General features: G+C 44.6%; 1 protein-coding gene and 1 long non-coding RNA gene across 3 annotated transcripts in view; one reads left to right on the top strand and one right to left on the bottom strand.

Moving 5' to 3' along the window:
* The window catches only part of LOC142575909 (lithocholate 6-beta-hydroxylase-like), a 35360-nt gene that overhangs the window by 2011 nt on the left and 13715 nt on the right, over nt 1-19634 (bottom strand). The window contains exons 6-13 of one of the 2 annotated variants that reach the window (XM_075685698.1): nt 13732-13820; nt 11920-12065; nt 11284-11399; nt 10394-10484; nt 9988-10148; nt 7986-8074; nt 3680-3817; nt 2767-2929 (exon numbers count right to left, since the gene is read on the bottom strand). In XM_075685698.1, the coding sequence (XP_075541813.1) occupies nt 2767-2929; nt 3680-3817; nt 7986-8074; nt 9988-10148; nt 10394-10484; nt 11284-11399; nt 11920-12065; nt 13732-13820 (993 nt within the window). The remainder of the gene's footprint in view (nt 1-2766; nt 2930-3679; nt 3818-7985; nt 8075-9987; nt 10149-10393; nt 10485-11283; nt 11400-11919; nt 12066-13731; nt 13821-19634) is intronic. The other variant, XM_075685699.1, reaches the window with a different exon arrangement.
* The window catches only part of LOC142575910 (uncharacterized), a 79278-nt gene that overhangs the window by 51128 nt on the left and 8516 nt on the right, over nt 1-19634 (top strand). The window lies entirely within an intron of this gene.

Raw genomic sequence — 19634 nt, 5'->3', positions numbered from 1 at the left:
GGGCAGTCTCCGAACAAATGTAATCAAACAAAACACCGACAGCGCCTGTCTTTTATGTTAGTTCTTCTCAGTCTGAAATATTACAAGGGCGAAACAATAACAGGACAGTGACCCACGCAAGAGGCCGCGTGTCTACCAGAAAGCTCGCCTTCGTGCATAGCGTTCGCAGCCAGCGTTTCCTGTAAACGTTACGGTTACAGAAGCGGCAGTTGTCGGGAAGCATGAAAAGCAGTAAGGGGTCTTTGAACGCTATGACGTTCCACTCTTTAAGGTGAAGCTTAAGCGTCCTCCAAATTTTGGTACATTTCCTCCAGAGGCGTGCGCTCATATAAGTAGGCGGCAGTGCAGTGAACACGGCCGTGCAGCCAAAATAAATGCGATTAATTGTAATGTCTTAACGAGGCTGCACTTTGTTTACGAAGGCAACAGTTAAATTAATTGCAGCAGTTAAGTATTCACATAAATAAACATTTCACTCGTGAGTTCTGTTCCGTTATGTGAATTAAATAATGTATACCGGTCCGCACGACCATGCATGGCGGTGCCTTGCAGAGTTGAGATCTGCAGTTTCGGTCAATAATTTTCCGACATACCTTCGCTCACTTGAGCGACAAGTGTTTTCTTTTGCTCCTTTTTTTTAAATTCCAGGTGGGTTACTGCAAAGAATAGTATCAGAAATTTTTAAAATATTGATGGAGGATTAAACTTCTATTAACATAAAACTGGCTCCTAAGTGCGAAGAAGAAAGAACTGCCGCTGGCCCGGACAATCGGCGTCCGGTAAAAGTGATAGCTTCGAAAGCGACTGACTTAGAATATCGATGCTGAACGATGCTGCCTACAACGCCAGATATGTTGACCTTCCTATAAATGCGAAAGCACTAGGCATTAAGCCCTATCTTTACGTGCATTGAATGCGAAAGCATTCTGAATCTTCCACGCGATACCTTGCACTTGGTCATGTGCTCGCATTGGGCAAAGACAATATTGAAGGTGGACCACCCAAATTTTGGGGGTGGGCTAAGTCAATTTGGGAGTGAGCCAGGTCGGTTTTGAATGTGGGTCAAACACATTTTCGAATTGCGCGAAGTCAATTTTGGAGGTGTGCCAAATCAATTTTGGTAGTAGGCCAGGTCGGTTTTCAACTTAAGTCAACTCAATTTTCGAATGATCAAAGTGCATTTTTTGGCTGTGGGCCGCGGCCTACGTCCGACGACGTGGCTGTTGACCGTGGGATTTTGCACTGCGAGCTGCAGCAGGTCCAGCGCCCAGAACGTCACGTCTTCACTTGGTCACGTGGTTTGTGGTACCCTTGAATTTCAATGCCACATGCTCGCCGGATATAAATGTGAAAGCATAATGTGCCCTATGAAGCGTAAAATCTCGCGAATGTCCGTTTTTAGATGTAGTGGCTTTAGACCAAGCCTTTGAAATGGTGCAGTGGTTTGTTTATCACTGTGTTTATGTTTGAACCATTACCTCGTTCGCTCGCCGAGTTATGTACGCGAGTTATTGCCTAAAACCTTAAACGGTTTAGATTTGGAATGTGTATGGGCATATGTAGAAGAAATAAACACCGTGTAAACCACAGTATAAGCTACAGTATTATCTTTAAAAGGAAGGCTAATGTTGCCCCTCGACGTATACATAGCGGTCTTCAACCGAATGTGATTCGTCGTGGTGGCGTGGCGTGCATGTGGCATGCATGTTGGTGAACGCATAGCACGAGCCCTGTCCAAATCCAGCTCTGCTTGCGGTCATTTTTTTTTCTGTCACTGTCTATTCTAGTGTGCGCTCCTCCTGTCGACCTCGTGTGATTTCTTTGTGACTGGTAAGCGATGAGTAGCGGTAGGCGGAGGGTTTTCAGCGGAGCTCAAAATTAATGTTGAGGACTTCGCCGAAGCGAACGGCTTACGCGAGCGCTCAACGCCAGTTTAGCGTTTCTGACAATGTAGAGAGAAGCATTCCAGGGCACGAAATGAAAATTTACAGCGTGTGACCCGCGTAAAACATCATGTCTTGCAGTGCACCTACAGCTTGGGGATGCACTTGGGGAATTTTCGCGTGAGCTTCTTGCGCGTTCGCTACCGATAACTATCATATACCGCCAATCCGACGATGAATGATCGATATCGTTGTGAAAATAAACACGTTTCGACCATTTTCCTTGCTTTCTTTTTCTCCTTCAAGGTTGGGGGTCGATCTATATTTCCACTCGACCTATATTCCTATTGATGCGGTATTCTATTCAAATCCCGCAATATTAATGGACTACATGCGAAATTAGGCAAGCACGATTTTCCCCGCGCCAACCTTTTAGCAATGCGAACACTTAAAGGTAAAAGATGCCTTTTGAAAGTTTCGATTGTGCGAGGAACGAAAGACAGCAGAGAAGGCAACACCACTCTGTACACTGACGCATGACATACGACACTCGCCTGAGCTCCATTTTGCTCTGGTCCGGTCAAGTGTGCAGGGGAAAGTACTTGTGTGTTTTGCGCACAGCTTACTGGGGTTAACGAACGGCGCCACGCCCTGTAGGTACCTGCATACCTCATACTACATCCCTCTCAAAACATCCGCTCCGCATTCATACTCCTCTGCACGAGACATCCTCTTCGTAATTTCTCCTTTTCTTCACAGCACCACTACAACAGCATGATGACCCATCCCGCAAAAAGAAAGAAGAGAGAAACAAAGATTCGCTTTAACTCAGGAGCAAGTGCGTGTTGTCAAGCCCAAATCTGTTGTGAAACCATGTACCCACCATAGTTTCAGAGCAAGTTTCAAGTTTCACGCGCCGAAGGAGGCAGGCGACGGCTGTCTTGACCTGCAGCATGCCGAGTCGCATGCCTATGCAGCTGCGCGGTCCATAACCGAAAGGCATGAACGTGAACGGCTTTATGGTGTCTTTGTTTTCCGGTAGGAATCTGTTTGACAGAAAGGGGTTGCAATAAATGAATGTGAGAATATTGCCATTGAAACGATAACCCTCAACAGTATTTGAACCAGTGCACAGTGACTGTGCAACATGAAGCAACATTAACGTAGTGCAGTGAAGTGACCTTCAAGCAAGCGTCGTCGTATATTTTTGCGACACCGGTAACGGTGCTGGCTGAGAAACAACCTCATCAATGTTTGAGACGGCAGTGAGCACTTAAGCAAATGAAATATAACGCGATAAAAGTAAATCACCGCTGAATTGCCGTTATTATTGCGTCGAGAATATTCCAACTGCTCCTCTCTAACCGGGCTCGCGCTCAACAGGCATATGCTGTTATATTGACGAAGACGTCTGTTGAATTGTTTGTTCCCACAACTCTCCGGCTAACGGAGATACACAGAGCTACGGACTACGACAAAAATATTCAGTTATACGCGTTACCATAGTAAGCTAGCTAGCAAACATTGATGTTACGCGACCACCAAAAGTGTTTTGCGATTAATGTAACTGACATTCAATCATGTAATACTCACAGCACTGCCTGTATAACTACTGAGACCGAAATACTGATATCTTAACAAGTGTCATTTACCCCAATGCTGGCGAGTCGTCCTTCTTTTCAGTTAAATTAATCGTTTGAGTCTGTGCAGTGGCAGTAATAGTATCGGTAGAAACATACTTTCGTGTAAATTCACAGTTAATGCAGCCCTTCACAATCATCTACGCATGAATGTACCTTTCTGGATTGAACTTGTCGGGCTCAGGAAAATATTCAGGATCGCGATGAATACCAGCCGAAGGAATGTCCACGCACATGCCTGGCTTGAAGTTGATGTTGGCCACGGTGGTTTCTTCCGTACAGTGACGCAAGATTCTGTACACAAAGATTTGCAGAAAAAAAATGAGGTGCAGCATAAACACAACATTTATTCGCCGTGATATATTAACATGTTACACCTGATGGTATAAATGCCTTAGTTAAATAAATTAATTCGCTTATTCTTATGTCACTTTTGGAAGCATACTAACTATTTATAGAATTCGTTGATCAACCAATTTTACCTTCCGATAGTAAATCCGAGAGCCTTATGTGTTTGCAAGCACAGTAGCCTATGTAACAAAAGAGACATGCGGAGACGATGACCGGGGACTATTAGCAACAATATCGGGCGTCTCCTCTGCCAGCAATTGAGCCATGCAGGTAATGGCAGGTGTAGTGTTCGATTTTTCTATAAGATAGGCAAAGTACTGCATGCCAAGCATGCGATTTAATGTTGCGGTGAGTTCTGCGTACTTGAAGGGCAAAATAAATATTATCACTATTACAGAAGACCGGGCAAAACGTACATGAGTACCCGAGGCGAACAATGCCAAATAACTCAGATAACAAATTTTCTGGGGTACGCAAATCATGAACGTGAGAGCCACATTACCTACACTGCATAATCGTGGCAAGAATCTAGAAACAGTCGCTAGGATCATAGAGTTTCTAAATAAATACCCTAGAGCGAAATGTGGCACTAGTGTCTACGGGGGCTCTCATGAGCGTTGCCTCAACCTACATGGGAATGATAGGAAATACAGGCTTCGGATTGACTTCGATCTTTAGACTAGTGGCATTTGCTTGCGGCGCAGTAAACGAAGCTATACTCAAATATTATCGCGTGGAATCTAATTTTATTTCTGCAGTATCTTATATAATGTACAACACGTTACATAAAATTTGTATGACTTTCACATTGAAGCAGGGTTTACTATGGTTTATATCAACAGGGCACACCAGGGTATGCATTCTTGTGCGATTCTGTTCCCAATTTGCCGCCAGAGCATGTTATTTCTTTATTTTTATAAAAGCAATAACAACCCTGCATGTACTTATATAAATATAGCCATCAGTATTTGTGGAAATAACATTCTTGTATTGTGAGAAAGTGTTGCGCCCTTGAGAGGAATGCTACAAGCATCGTCTGCTACGGCGCCTGCTCGCTACAAACGCGAGACTTTTCTCGCAGAAGGCAGGCACTCGCGAAGTCTCTCACTCTTTCGAAAGGCTGAGTCGGCTGTCACGATTGCTGAACGTCTTCAAGTACTTTTAGGCACATCTGGTGCAGAGCTAGCTAGGACGCTTGTGGCCTCTTACGATTATGCTTCATTATATTTTATACTGACGTACCGCTTTCGAAGTGTTATGGCATGGCCATGCACTTACTCATCTTACTACACTAGACTACAGGAAGGAAGCAGCAACCTTTACTGCCAAAAGTAAGTTTGTGTTCTCAAAGTCCTAAAACACACACTTCAATGAGCACATAAACGAGCAATGCATAATGAAGCCCTCAATAAAATATGATTGTCAAGCCACTAAGTACATTGTCTATGCCTTGTATCAGTAGTGCTTTCTTTTTCCTATTCTCAAGTTTCATAAAGCAGGTAACGCTACAGCGCCAACCCAACACACTTAACAAACCAAGGTCCAGACGGTTAAAGGCATGTTCTTTTAACATCTACGATGCCGTCGCTTTCTTGTCAGGGCTTCGAAAACACACCACGACACAAACATCGTCCCAGCCGATGGGCCAGCGCGCTACGGCCGCTTCGAGCAACAGAACAAAGCCAGAGAATTTTGCGTTGCACTGTACCACTCCAGGTTATAGCAATTGCGCTTGGAGCGTAACCAAAACTGTCAAAAACATACTTAGGACTAGTTCGCCAATCAACAGAATTCCAATCCGTAGCCTGTACTTCCCATCATTCCCGTGATGGTTGAACGATCGCAGCGCCAGATTTCCCTCTAGTTATACTCATATGAAACTCTATGGGTAGGATAAGGTAACAACTTTATTTTAAAGATTTTCCTTTTTGGCCTCACTACCGATTATCATAACGTCTCGCCTACGTTTTCATTACGATCGAACGATAATGAAAAGTTAATGATAAGACATGAAGAGAAACAAGAAAGAAGAACGCTACGTCATGCCTGTTCATGTGGTAAATGTATTCACAATAGCTGATGCCCTATTATCGGGATGACGGACATATAGTAAGCGAAGAGGGCTGGCGAAGGACAAACATCCCTTATGAAAGAAAAATGTTGCGAATCAGACGTCTTACTAAAGTTTAACTAAAATAGTACAATATGCAACCAAAGCAACAAAATATCTCCACGCGATTTCAACGACAAAAATTTGCGTTTTATGGCGCCATTGGCCGCCAAATACACGTGACGATGCCTGTTATGCAGTCCTATGATTATTTCTGCCATGCACTTTGATGTAAAGATAGCAAAACTGCTCCTATTCCTTACAAAAATGAACTTAGACTGTGTATAGAAAGCCTATAGACTTTTTATAGATGGCCTAGCCTTTCTATAGATTTGGTCTTTTCTTGATACAAAGTCTACAGACTTTCTATAGATGAAAGTCGATAAGGCTTCCATTTCTTTTTGTCTACTCACAGTCTATAGACGATCTATAGGAAAAGGTCGATAATGTGTTCGTTTCTATTGGTCTACTTCCCCTCTATAGACTACCTACAGATGAAAGTCGGTACAGTTTCTATTTATTTTTGTCCATACATTGTCTATAGACTGTCTGTAGATGAAAGTCGATAAGGTTTCCTTTCCTTTTTCCCTACACGCATTCTATAGTGTCTATATCAAAAAGTCGATAAGGTGTTTGTTTCTTCTTCGTCTACTTCCGCTCTATAGACTACCTATAGACGGAAGTCGATGCGGTCTCTATTAATTTTTTCCATTCTTTGTCTATTGACTGTCTATAGGCGACAGTCGATAAGGTTTCTTTTTTTCTGTGTACTCCCGGATTATAGATTGTCTATAGACAAAAGTTGATAAGCTGTTTGTTTCTTTTTGTCTCCCTCCGACTCTATAGACTACCGATAAACAAAAGTCGATACAGTGTCTGTTTAGTGTTGTTCATTCTTGGTCTTTCGACTGTCTAAAGATGAGAGTCGATAAGGTGTATACTTCTTTTTGTCGATTCGCAGTCTACGTGGTTCTTTACCAACACGCACGTGCGCACGCACGCACACACACACACACACACACACACACACACACACACACACACACACACACAAATATATATATATATATATATATATATATATATATATATATATATATATATATATTTGTGTGTGTGTGTGTGTGTGTGTGTGTGTGCGTGTGTGTGTGTGCGCATGTGCGTGTGCACACACATTACATGTAATGCATTACATGTGTGCATTACACTGTACAGACAATCTGTAAAAAGTGGAAGCCCATATGTTTACAGATAGTCTATATACATTTGTCTTTATACATTTCATTGACTTCAGTCTACAAAAGAGGAACTATATAAGCCTATACACTTCTGTCTATAGACATTGTGCAGACATTTGTCTGAAGACGTGTTTTTATTAAGGTATAGACAGTCTATAGACCTAGACTTTTCATAGACTAGTCCATAAAACGTTTACGGTCATAAGCCTATAGACTGTCTATAGACAGTCTGGGTATATAAACATTGCATGGCCACAAGTCTATATACTGTCTATAGACAGTCTGGGTCTATATACCCAGAATTTTCGTAGACAAGTCTATAAAAAGTGTATGGCCATAAGTACATAGACTCTCTATAGACGTTTAAAGAAATGTCTATAGACTTGGAAGACTTCATAGACTTCATAGACAGACTGTCTATAGACTTTCTATAAAATTTTTTGTAAGGGGCGTAGTTCGTGCTACGTTACCTTAGTTACCAGTGCGAACAAAACCCACTGTACTTAATCACGGCCAGGTTTTTCAGGCCAAGAACTTATTTTCTAGAACTAGGAATAAACAGAGCATGCTTTGTGAAGCAGAGCTCGCTCCAGGAGCAAGCTCTGGCGAGACTGAATAATGAAATGCTCTGCCCCAAAAAAGCGGATGAGCATGCGGTTTTCAACTTTATTAGCTTTACTTAATGACTGCTGTTTCTGTAGGCGCAGCAAGCTTTCAGCTTGTATAAAATTAAAATGAACCACACCGCAGCTGTTACACTTACACTGATTCCGTTGCGCTGAGGCGCATCGCCTCCTTGATGCATGCCTCGAGAAAGGGCATTTCTTGTAGTGACTCGTATGTTAGGTCACCCTGAAATAAACAAAGAAAAATGCCCATTTATTGCAGTAAAAAGGTAAAGAAGTAAAAAAGGTCGCAGTAAAAAAGTCGCAGCGCCATTCGAAAGGCGAAGTATCGATTTCGATAGAAAATTATTAGACAGTTCAATGAAGTAAGGACAGTATTTTGATCGGATCTATAAACTTGCCAAAATGTGCTTACTAAATAAACAAGGATGTTGGCATGCGCGCTCAGGCAAACATGAACACGTCTCACTCGATGACTGCGTACACTTTCTGTCAAAACACTGACGTGAGGAAGCGCAGCAGCATCGAGCGAAGTGAACTTTGTGCTGCCTTTTGCTTCAACGCAACCTAAGCGGCGACAACCGAGCGCACACTAAGCTATTATCCCCACTACACCTAGACTTTGTCTCCATCGCAGAACGCTTTCAATATAAAGCCCGCGTAGCCGCGCCATACGCAGCAGAGTAGTGCGCCCCACCCTCTCGGTGCCTGGCGCGCGATGGAAGACGCGGCGCTTCCTTCCCGCCTTCCTCGCTCTAGCGCACCAGATCGAGCCACCATCCTCGGCTCACCCTCGCACGCTTTCACTCGCGCACACTGCATACGGCGGGCGGTCAGACTGTTATCACACTTAGACTTCATGCGGAACATCACGGCGACGGCGACGCCGGTGGCGCTACAATGATGGTGGAACGCGCCTAGAATGTTCATATAATTGCTATCGTAATAAAAAGACAACAAAAGTGGATACAGAGTGGACAGATGTTAAAAACACGACATCAGTGGTTGGTCTTGACTGTCCGCGAACTAACACTGACGAAAGGGCCCGCTGTATAAACTTTCTTGCTGCGCCAATTCGCTATAGTTTTGATGAATAAAACAAGACAATAAACGTAGATGAGACAAGTAAGTAGCTATTCCGTGTTAACGCCAATCGAGTGCGCGTAATAGATGTATTGAACCTAACAGTGATTCTGATTTAAGAGGTTATGAATGTGCTCCCGAACAAGCTCCTGAATTGAATTCTGGGTTTTCCGTACTAAAACAACGATTTGATTATGAGCCACGTCGTAGTGAGCGGCTCCAGATTAATTTTGACCACCCGGAGTTATTTAACGTGCCTCCGACGCACGCTACACAGGCATTTCTGCATTTTGCGACAAGCGGCTCTGACAGTGTTATCACGTACAATGCCAGATTGATAGACTCTACCGGACGGTGTTTGTGTGCTGTACTATGTGCTCTCTCTCTCTCTCCCCCTTCCCCATCTTTCATCGCACCCATCCCTCTCCCATGTGTAGGGTAGCAAACCGGTTACGCTAAACTGGTTAACCTCCCTGCCTTTCCTTCTCTACTTTTTCCTTCCTTCCTTCTGCATTTTGCCCCCATTGAAATGCAGCCGCCGCAGCCGGGATTCGATCCCATAACGGCTATGGTGTAGCAGCGCAATACCATAGCCGCTAAGCCAGCGCGTGGGTAAACAAGTTTCTCTTTATGTGCTTCTATTTAAAGCGAACGGCTTTCTTTGGTGTTTTCAGCCGTTTTCGTGGTTGGTCGGTGGTTCATGATCGGTCTTCGGGCTTGCGGCGAGGGAAGGCGATGAAACGCGCCGACGCAAAGGGTACGTGTTCTCGGGCAACCGAGTTGCGGTGAGGGGAGGGGGGAACAGGGAAGGACTGTCGCTCGCTTGTTCATCCGTTCGTTCGCTCGGTCTATTCGCTTACATTGGCCCCATGATTATCTTTGCTTTCTGCATATTTTTTTCGTTCGGAGAGCCATCGCATATAGGCTAATCATAGTTTCGTTTCTGTTATACGCAGTTTGTTTGATCTTGCTGTATTTTTTTCTGTTATATCGAGATAGGTACTATCGCGGTAGGTACCATCAACCTGCTCAGGTGGTGGGGCCCACTTTAGTTACCTTCGGACCTGCAGCCTTGTCGACCTCGGCGATAACGCTGTTTTGGTATTCCGGGTGAAGTGCCAGGTAGTATACAGTGAAGATAAGAGCCGTCGCCACACTCTCCGCTCCGGCGAGGAAGAACAGTATTCCCTGGGCTGTTATCTCATCCAGTGTCATCTCTGCGAGCGCGCGGATGGGGCATGTTTCCAGGAGTGCGTCGGAGTAGCGCATTGCGTAGCAGTTATTACGCATTGCGTCAACATAAACTGAGGTAATAACTTTTGGCGTACCCGGAACAAGTCTATTTTACGTTATCAAAAGCTTTTCAAATAATGATATGTTGATGCTCCCATATCGCAATCGCGCCTGATTGGTGTTGTCCATTTGGCATAAGTGATATTGTAAGAAAAGCAAGCGTACTCACGTTTCCTTTCTCCGTCGTCTTGCTTTCCGTCAGCGCTGCCGTCCCAGTCATAGTCTGCATCCATAAACACCTGAAGGAAGTCGTCTTCTTTCTATCAGATTGGCGTCATAAACGTGGGTGAAGAAAGACCATGACCAATGAGTGACCAAAAATTTATGAAAACTTCGAGGTGTGCTCGAAATACGTATTGACTATAAATTAAAAAGTATACTTTAACAGCGAAATGACACACTGACGCGACAACTCAAACACGCAAGAGATGCACATGTTTCATCAACGAATGTCAAAACAAGGAGCCGCCCGGTTTTCCCGAACACGTACAGGTATCGCTACTCGAAACTTTCGATCAAATAAAACAAGTCGAGCCAATTCTTCGTTTCTTTATATATAGGAATTTTTAAATTTGGTTTTAATTGGTCGCTGACTGCACATATCTTTGTACGCAATCAGCGACCTCATCAGAGGCTAGGTGCATCATAAAATGTGCGATATAAATTAACTACGAGTCCGATTTGCTCGAAACGCAACAGCAGCGAAAACAACACCGTTGTACCACTGTTATTCGGTGCTTAATAACAGCTATTTATATGAAGTCGGGTCAAGCAACATGCCTCTCAAATTTCTGCGAACTACAGGGTTCTTGAAATGGTAACATATTTCGAGTAGGGGACACCAAGGCATGGTAATTAGTCTGTAAGCTACGTACTGAACAGCGGATCTGTATGGCAACAGAGGCTGTTGCTTATGATAATGCGGTAATTCCTGTTGATCTCATCCTTGTCTGTTGTCAGTCGTTCAGTCGTTCAACTAAAAAAAATATTCATAATTGCTATTTTGGCTGCGAATTTCGTAAATAGAAGAATTATTACGCCTCTATTTAGATTATTTACCATATTGTTGGCCTTCCGCTTTTCAATGAGGTGTGAAACGAAGGCTTTAAAGAGATCGCTGCTTGACTTCGGTGGGTAGTTTGGCTCCAACATCTTGTACACACCAGGCATCATGACTGCGCGAGCAAGTCAGAAAATAGGCAACGAAATGTTAATGCTGCTTAACACATAATCACAACATAAGGAAAGAAGTCACTAAAATTATTTGCACTGGTGGTTCCTGAAGAAAGCTCGGATATGGGTAGCGTCCATTTTTTAGCGAACGCTAATATGTCGTAACATCTGATGGAGAATATCCCCGCTAAACCATTTCTACATCGCACTCCCCCAAAATTATGTCCCAGTCGCAGTCCTCAGCGGCTCCCTAAGAAAGTACTCGTAAGTGTCCGACATCGGTTCAGGCCTGTTGGGGCGTTTCGTGACACAGCATTGACCGTATCGGCGTAATGAACCTGTAAACAGACCAGACCGTGATGTGCTCATCCTAACAAGATCGACCGAGTGCATGATTACACCATATCATCAATGCGCCTATCGAGGACAGACACTGACATTTTCATTCAAGTGCCTCGCATGTTGCTCACCCTGAGAATCCGTCTGCTTTGGATAAGAAGAGGTCCTAGATGAGTCACTTACACATCATCAAGTATTTCCAACCGGCCGCGTTGGCAAATAAGGCTCCCAGGCACTTCATCAACGGATGGTCCTTGTTGTTCTCGCTGTCAAGGTCAACGCTGTAGTTCAGAGCAGCCGTGGTGTCGAGACATGCGTGGTCAATGAGCCTGCGGAGAACAGATTGCGTTTCCTTTCTTTTCTTTTTCGGGGTACGTGTATCTACAGCGCAGCCATGTACAGTCTCTTTCACTGCATTTCTGGCACGGCATCAGAGCGTCTACTTCCCACTGCTCGATGTCCGTAGTGCAATCTAGAGCTAAAGTACACGCCATGAGATTACCGCTTTAGCTTAAAACTTCGTGGCATGGAATGCAGCCCAGATGGCGCAGCGCCAATCACGTGGCAAAAAAACTAATCTTCAGAACATCTCAGTTGCAATTTGTCCCACGTAGCTGCCATTTGACGCGCACACACAAGGCGCAGCTTCGAAACTGACCCCGTGTTCTTGGCTCTATAATGTGGCTATGTAAGTGGCTCTGCAAGTGGCCATGCAGTGCACGAAGCGAAATTGCTTCACGCATTACATGCACATATCGCCCCTTATTCCACTTACGCGATAACAGTAGTCCCATAACATTTTGCAAACGTAACGTAGCTCCGGACAGCGAAGAGCAGATAGAAAAAATATGCATACGCACTAAATAAACATCGTGGCCATCTTTGTTCTGCCCCTGCATCCTACCATAAAAAGCCCGCATGAAATACTGTTAAAACTTTGTCTGAGGAGATCACGGAAATCGGTAAAATGCCGATATTGGACTCACCAAGAGAACTAAGCTCAATATCCTTGACATATTAAAGCAATTGAAACAGTGACACAAGAGGAGGCACAAGGAACACTTCATCAAACCGATGCAACCCATTATTTTTCAACACCAACTGTTCCAGAGCTCGAAATGCAACTGCGCAACTATCCAACTATTGTCGCCAAAATAATTTCATTGTCATTGGCCGTGTGTTTTCCTTCGACTAACCGAATGTAGCCTATTCAAGTTATTTGTATTGTGAGCAATGCCCTGCCACTATTTCTCACGTTTCACTTGTCTTCTCACGAAGAAGACAAGTCCACTTGTCGAAACGTTGGCTCCTGCTTTCACCTTGTTCTCGTTTTGCTGATCGTCTTGAATTTCCATCTCTCGCCTTGCCCGTGTTTTTGCTGTTTTAAAGAAGCGCACGTTCAAAACTCATCCTCCACAGATAAAAACGGCTTTAGTTTGTGAGAAACCACAGATACGAATTTTGCGAAAGCAGTGGCATGAACAGGAACTGTATACGACTTTCCTAAAACAGACCATATTTTCCCTTTACGAGATAAGAGCATCAAGCTACTCACTCATCTTTACCTGCGTATCTTATGTCCCTAAAGGGACGCTTAAGGAAGGTAATAAATCAAGCTAGGTTTAAAGATTAGGCTTCTGTAGTAACGAATTCGTTATTTGTAGTGAGAACGGAGACCTTGTAAGTCAGAAAATGGCCAACATGGAAAATCGGAGTGATTCCATCTATTGCGAACTATGACAACTCTCATGTGACGTCAAAAATGGCTGATTCGCTAATAACGGTATAGAGGGATGTCAAGTGCAGATTACGTTACTTCATCCGTTTCGGCGCGGGCGGTGCACACAGAGAAGCAGCAGCGTGACCTTCGGCTGCAACTTTCTACCTAAGAAAAAGATACAGTGGCACACAGAACACGATGATAGACGTCTAAACGAATGAGCTATAGTCCCAGCTTGACTTAATAATTTCCTTTAATATATCTTGAAAACTTACTCAGAGATGTTGACAAGTTTGTCCTGCGCAGCCGCCTCTGCAATCCGAGACGCCGTTCTTTCAGCTATGGTTTTGATTTTTAGCGAAAGCTGAAAAAAAAAAGAAGTGGTATCGAGTTGATCCCCTGCTCATGATTTGTTTTGATCCAGCTTACTTTCTATGCAAATTGTGCTTCAGGCAAAATTAATCTCAAAGCTGTGGGCATCGCGTTTCGTAGGAGTGGTTAAATAAAAACATTAAATATCTGAGATGCGCTAAAAATAGGTCTTTCTTTCCCGCTGTTTCATAGAGGTGTATGTACCACGTCCTGTTGAATACCTTAAAAGTTTTATGAGCATAAGTGGGCCACGAACCTTTCGGGCCGAATGGTAGTGATAGCAGTGGTAGTTATGACCCCGAGCATGTTTAACCCAAGTACTACAACCGACTCTTACTACACATCTTGTAACCTACAGACTGTTTTTGCGCAACCACTATTTTTTTTACACATTTGTCACCTTTCCCACGCGACGAGCGGCTGCTAATTCAGCGCTCTGGAACAAATGCTGGCTGAACCCTTGTTTAGATTAAAACTTTTAGTATGGGGTTTTACGTGCCAAAAGCACAATCTGGGGTACGATAATGCATAGCTATTCCAAACTTTTCTACTCCAATTCTGTAATCAGCCTTACCCGATTGGTGAAAAACTTTTTTTTAACCATCGCCACTTTGCCTGCCTGTCACGCGACGTCACGAAAACCGCGATAGCTCCTCACCTGACCTGACGCGTACACACTATTATGAATCATTGGGCGGAACAAAAAGAAATATAGTTATTTCTGATTCGACGCCTTTTAGCCAATAACCCCAGGCTATTGGTCGAACGTTTTCGGGCTGCACTCACTTCACCTGCCTCACGCGACGTCACAAAACCGCAAAAACTCACCGCATCAAAGTAACGTGTACGCCTAAGGATGCATTAATACGCCGAAGAAAACTGATTTTTCGTTTCTGAATAGCGGCAGGCTGCCCCCTTCCAAAAGGAATAAAAGATGGCTGCCGCTGATCGCTCACGCACTGGCTACTCGCACCTGCCGTAGAGCTTCGGTTTATTTGAGTACACTAAATCTTTTTGCATGGTAACGTTTTCGATCACTTTCGGCCCGTTCACGACCTCGCTCTGCCAACTCTCCTTTGCTGACGATCCGTTTTAGCGGCATTCTTGACCTTCCGTTGCATGCGGCCGCGATTTTCGAGCAGCCACCGCAAGCCAAGTACGGGAAAGCGGACCAATCGCAGACGCCGGCACCACCCTATACATCCGGTTATAGATTTTCAGTGCATTGGCTCGGCTCCATCTTATCCCTCTCGACTTTAGCGTGCTCCTCGCCTTTTGTCAGCCACTTAGATAAGACAAGCCGCTGACTGTAGGCAATGTTATTCGTTGTTAAAGCAAACAAAAGTGACTGCCTATAAACGATGAGAGCGTTTGATTAGTCTGTTGAGACAACCCTGCGGGTCACCACCCGATGCTTGCGTCGGCGGTTACCCACATCTGACGTCAGGAGATTGGAATAAAAACATATTGAAACAGCTTTACGTTATAGGGCCCCTGTTTATGAGGCGTAGGGGGGGGGGGGGGGGCGCTCCTGAAATTTGGAGCACCTGGAGTTGTTTAACGTACACCGAAATATTAGTACACGGGTGTTCTCGCAATTTGTGCTCATCAAAGTGCGGCCGCCGTGGCCGGGATTCGATCCCGCAACTTCGCGCGTAGCAGCCCAATACCGTAGCCACTAAGTAACCTTGGTGGGTTAACCTACCTTTGTCACAAAACGATAGAAAGCCGAGCTAGTTGGTAAGGATTCATTATTTGCAACAAAGGTGAGGCATGCAGACAGGACACAAGAGATGTTGTTCGTGTTGTCCACTTCTCTTCTCTTGTGTCCTGTCTCCATGCCTCACCTTTGTCATAGGCACACTTTTGAAAGATTCTTGAAACCAAAGACCATTATAATTTGCCAGCCATGAAGACTGCCTTCCTCAAGCTCGCGAAAAGGAGCGAATATGGGGCACGACGATTTCAATAGTGTTTATTTTGAATGATCTTTCAATGAACCCATTTAATAGAGGTATAAAACTGTTGGGCCTAATTGTAATGCTGCCACTGGTAGTGATTACGTGGGCATACTTTAGGAAAGTTATTCGCGCGCTTGAGCGATTCGCAAGAAATTGCATCATCCAACCATGATAGCGAAGACAACATTATTCATGACGGTCGGTTAATGGCAAACAGCTTTAACAAAAGAAAAGCTATTCAGTTCATGGCTTTTTTTAATGTGATTGCGTGTATTCGTTCACAATCCTAGCGCACGCCATTGAATTTTCTACTTCGCTTTGGGAAGTAATGATCGTTGTTTGTTGTTATGCAGCCACACGGTCAAGCGAACTCACCTTGGCCCGTACTCCAACCTGGAATACTGCCGCGTAGGTAGAGCGCTTTATATCATTGAGCTAAATCCACAGGACATAAAGCCTCACATATTGACAGTCCTTCGAAGGAATAGTTCTTACTTTTGGATTTTCTTTTTTTGATCTCTTATACCACCGTCATTGGCTCACAGCAATTGACGTTTTTGCTGTCACAAAAAAAGGAATAAAATCAAATAAAGAAAATACTTACGAGTACAGCTCTAAATCGGTATATTTACTGCGGGGTTGTTTGTGAAATTTTCGACGGGAGGAGTTTATCGATGCGGAAGAAATCTAAGCCCGAAGTGTGCGCTAATGACTAACGCCGAAAAAATAATTAAATTATGGGGTTTTACGTACCACAACCACTTTCTGATTAGGAGGCACGCCGTAGTGGAGGACTCCGGAAAATTCGACCACCGGGGTTTCTTTAACGTGCACCTAAATCTAAGTACCCGGGTGTTTCGCATTTCGCTTCTGTCGAAATGCGGCCGCCGTGGCCGGGATTCGATCCCGCGACCTCAGCGCCCAACACCGCAGCCACTGAGCAATCACGGCGGTTGTGACTCACGCCGAGCTCGCCGTTTGTCTGAGGGATGCTTCATACGGAGGAAGTACAGCGTTGACGCCGTCATAAAGGCTCGCACATGGCCGTCGTGGGCGCGTTGTTTATGATAGCTTCCTGAAATTGAGCGTCAGGAAACAAGCCGGTGCAATGATGCAGGCCCAGGTAGCACACAAAGTCTTGAAAACGTCGTATTAAGGGATTCAACGTCTGAAACGGATTTTTGACCAAAATCGACGCATCAAAGACGTTCCAAACAAGATAGCTTAAAAACGAGGGGTGAATACGTTTTGATAACGTTGGAAGCCAGACAGCTTAAAAACGAGGGGTGAATACGTTTTGCAAACGACTCAAAACGTCAACGCCACGCTACGGCGCGTCAGCCTCTTTAGCGGCTTCTACAATATTCAGCAACCCATCAACGCGATCCAACCTTGCGCAAGGTGGCGATACCATCGTCAAATCATGTGACCAAGGTGGCCACGTGATTCGTGATGCCGGGCAGCCGGGCGAGCCGGGGCATAGTCGCGTCGTCATGGCGTCGTCGCGTCACCGCACTCGCATTGCGCTGTGGTGTGTTTGCGGCTGTTCTGAACGTGCTGCCGCTGCCCTTTGCTATGTAAGTGTTGCAGTGTTTTGCTGTCAAGAAAACGATATTCTGTGATCAGTTTGGGTTGTGCGATATGTTTGTGTGGTTTTAATTTGGAAATCAGTAGTGTTTTCAATTGTTATGTGATCAAGGAGGCCACGTTATTCGTGAAGCCGGGCATAGTTACGTTATCGCACTCGCATGGCACTATGGTCTGTTTGCGACTGTTCTGAATGTGCTGCCGCTGCCCTTTGTCATGTAAGTGTTGCAGTGCTTTGCTGTCAAGAAAACGACATTCTGTGATTAGTTTGGGTTGTGCGATCTGTTTGAGCCGGGCATAATAACGTTATTGCACTTGCATTGCGCTGTGGTATGATAGCGGCTGTTCTGAATGTGCTGCCGCTGCCCTTTGTCATGTAAGTGTTGCAGGGTTTAGCCGTCAAGAAAACGACGTTCTGTGATTAGTTTGGGTTGTGCGATCTGTTTGTGTAGTTTAATTTGGAAATCAGTAGTGTTTTCAATTGGAGGGCGCGGAGTGGAGGGCACTAATCAGCTCTTCAAGTTCATTGTCATGTTATGTGAGGCGCCTTTTCACTGACGCTGTAATTAAGGCGTTAAGGGCAGTATAAGGGCGAAAGTTAGAGGGACGAAATCGTGCCTGTGTGTCCCTAGCGTCGGGGTCAGCCGTTATGCGTGATCCTAACAAGAAAGCATTTTGCAGAATGCGAAGAAAGGCGGCAAAATTTTGGTCTGTGCGCACCTTGCCGATCTCCGCAATAGAGCCATCATCGTGGTATTTTAGTCGCCCGTTTAGCAAGAGTGTTGCAGACAAGGGAACTGGTTCAAACAGGCTTTTTTTTTAATGATTCACTACTAGTGCGGTATCCCAAAAGGTGAGGTCAAGTGCTCGCCCTATTTTCTTCCCTCGCGCTACAGCGCACTGACAGAATTTTGCGTGCACCATACCGTGCTTTTATCGTTTGCGCTTCAGGTTCTCGATTGTGTTTTCGCCCCCTTTACCCACGGGATGGGTATTTCATGGTATTACGGGGTACCACATGTGTCCATATGTTGTGTCCAATATATGAAACGGCCAAATTCGATTTTATTTGACGCCTCAAATGGTAGTAATGTATTGAGTCTCTTGTAGCTTTGTGCTTGTTATCAATTTTACTATTTGGCGAATGGATACAGCATGTACGCTGCATAACTCGCTTGTGCATACTGCATACGTGAGTCGAGTATGCCCTTGGTATAAAATAACTTGTATGCTTTAGGTAGTACGATTGTTTGCAGTTTGGGACATGTGTCGGAATGTACGCTGTGCGCCCTTCGCGCTTTACGGCGGCCTGCCGAGTTTCTGCGGGTGCCATGTGTGCGCATGGAGTTCGCGAAGCGCTCTCGCAGTCTTTTTTATATATATATACATGTGTTCTGTTCGCGCGCTTCGCACAACAGGGCATGTCGCAGTTCTTTGTCCTTGTGCAACACATTTTTTTAGCTTACGTCTGTGCATTATTTGATACCGGTTTCACACGGGGCTTTTTAGCCGCTATCCAGTCCGTTACAAATCGAATTTCTCGGTCGTGATGGCTCCTCCGCGCAAGCTACGAGAGTGAGCCAGTCGCATCGATAATTTCGATCCGGATCGGGCTTGATCGCGATCGAGAGTGGTCGTGTGACACCGGTTTTACACATGGCTCCACATAGGGAACACTTTAAGTTCAATGCTACTGAGTGAAGAGCAAGTGCATATATATGCCAGTGGTGGTATGTGGGCAAGTCTTTCTGGTGAAGCCAATACTTGTGCATTCAAAACATTTCAATTACCAGCGTAGTGCATCAATGTGTCTACTTCGACAAAATGGAGCACCAGTGCAGATATCTGAACATACCTGTCCAGGGCAGCAAGTGTGTCTACATTGAAACCACTACCAGCATGTGCGGCAGTTCTATTTCTAGCAGCGGGACTTCACAATAATCAGTAGGGTGCTCTCAAGCTGTTTATCTATGAAGCTCTGCCTGGACTATGTGCCAAATATTTTTGGACGTGAAAGTGGGGGTGAATTAGTAAACATCAGTGGAACTGTGCCTGGACTTTGTGGCAAATGTTTTTGGATGTGAAAGTGTGAGTGAACTGGCAAAGAATTTGCTCTGGGCTACATGTGCTAAACGTTTTTCTCATTCAGAGTGCTTTTTGTTACTTTAGGAGACTGGAGATGTGCGCAAAGTGTGACATGTCAGTGGGCTAATTAATGTATTTGCTGGTTTGCAAATTATTCGTTGCAACTTTACTTT

This window comes from Dermacentor variabilis, chromosome 3, assembly GCF_050947875.1.
Source record: "Dermacentor variabilis isolate Ectoservices chromosome 3, ASM5094787v1, whole genome shotgun sequence".
In the NCBI taxonomy this organism is placed as follows: domain Eukaryota; kingdom Metazoa; phylum Arthropoda; class Arachnida; order Ixodida; family Ixodidae; genus Dermacentor; species Dermacentor variabilis.
Note: the sequence above shows the minus strand (reverse complement) of the source record. Positions and strands in the feature narration are given on the sequence as shown.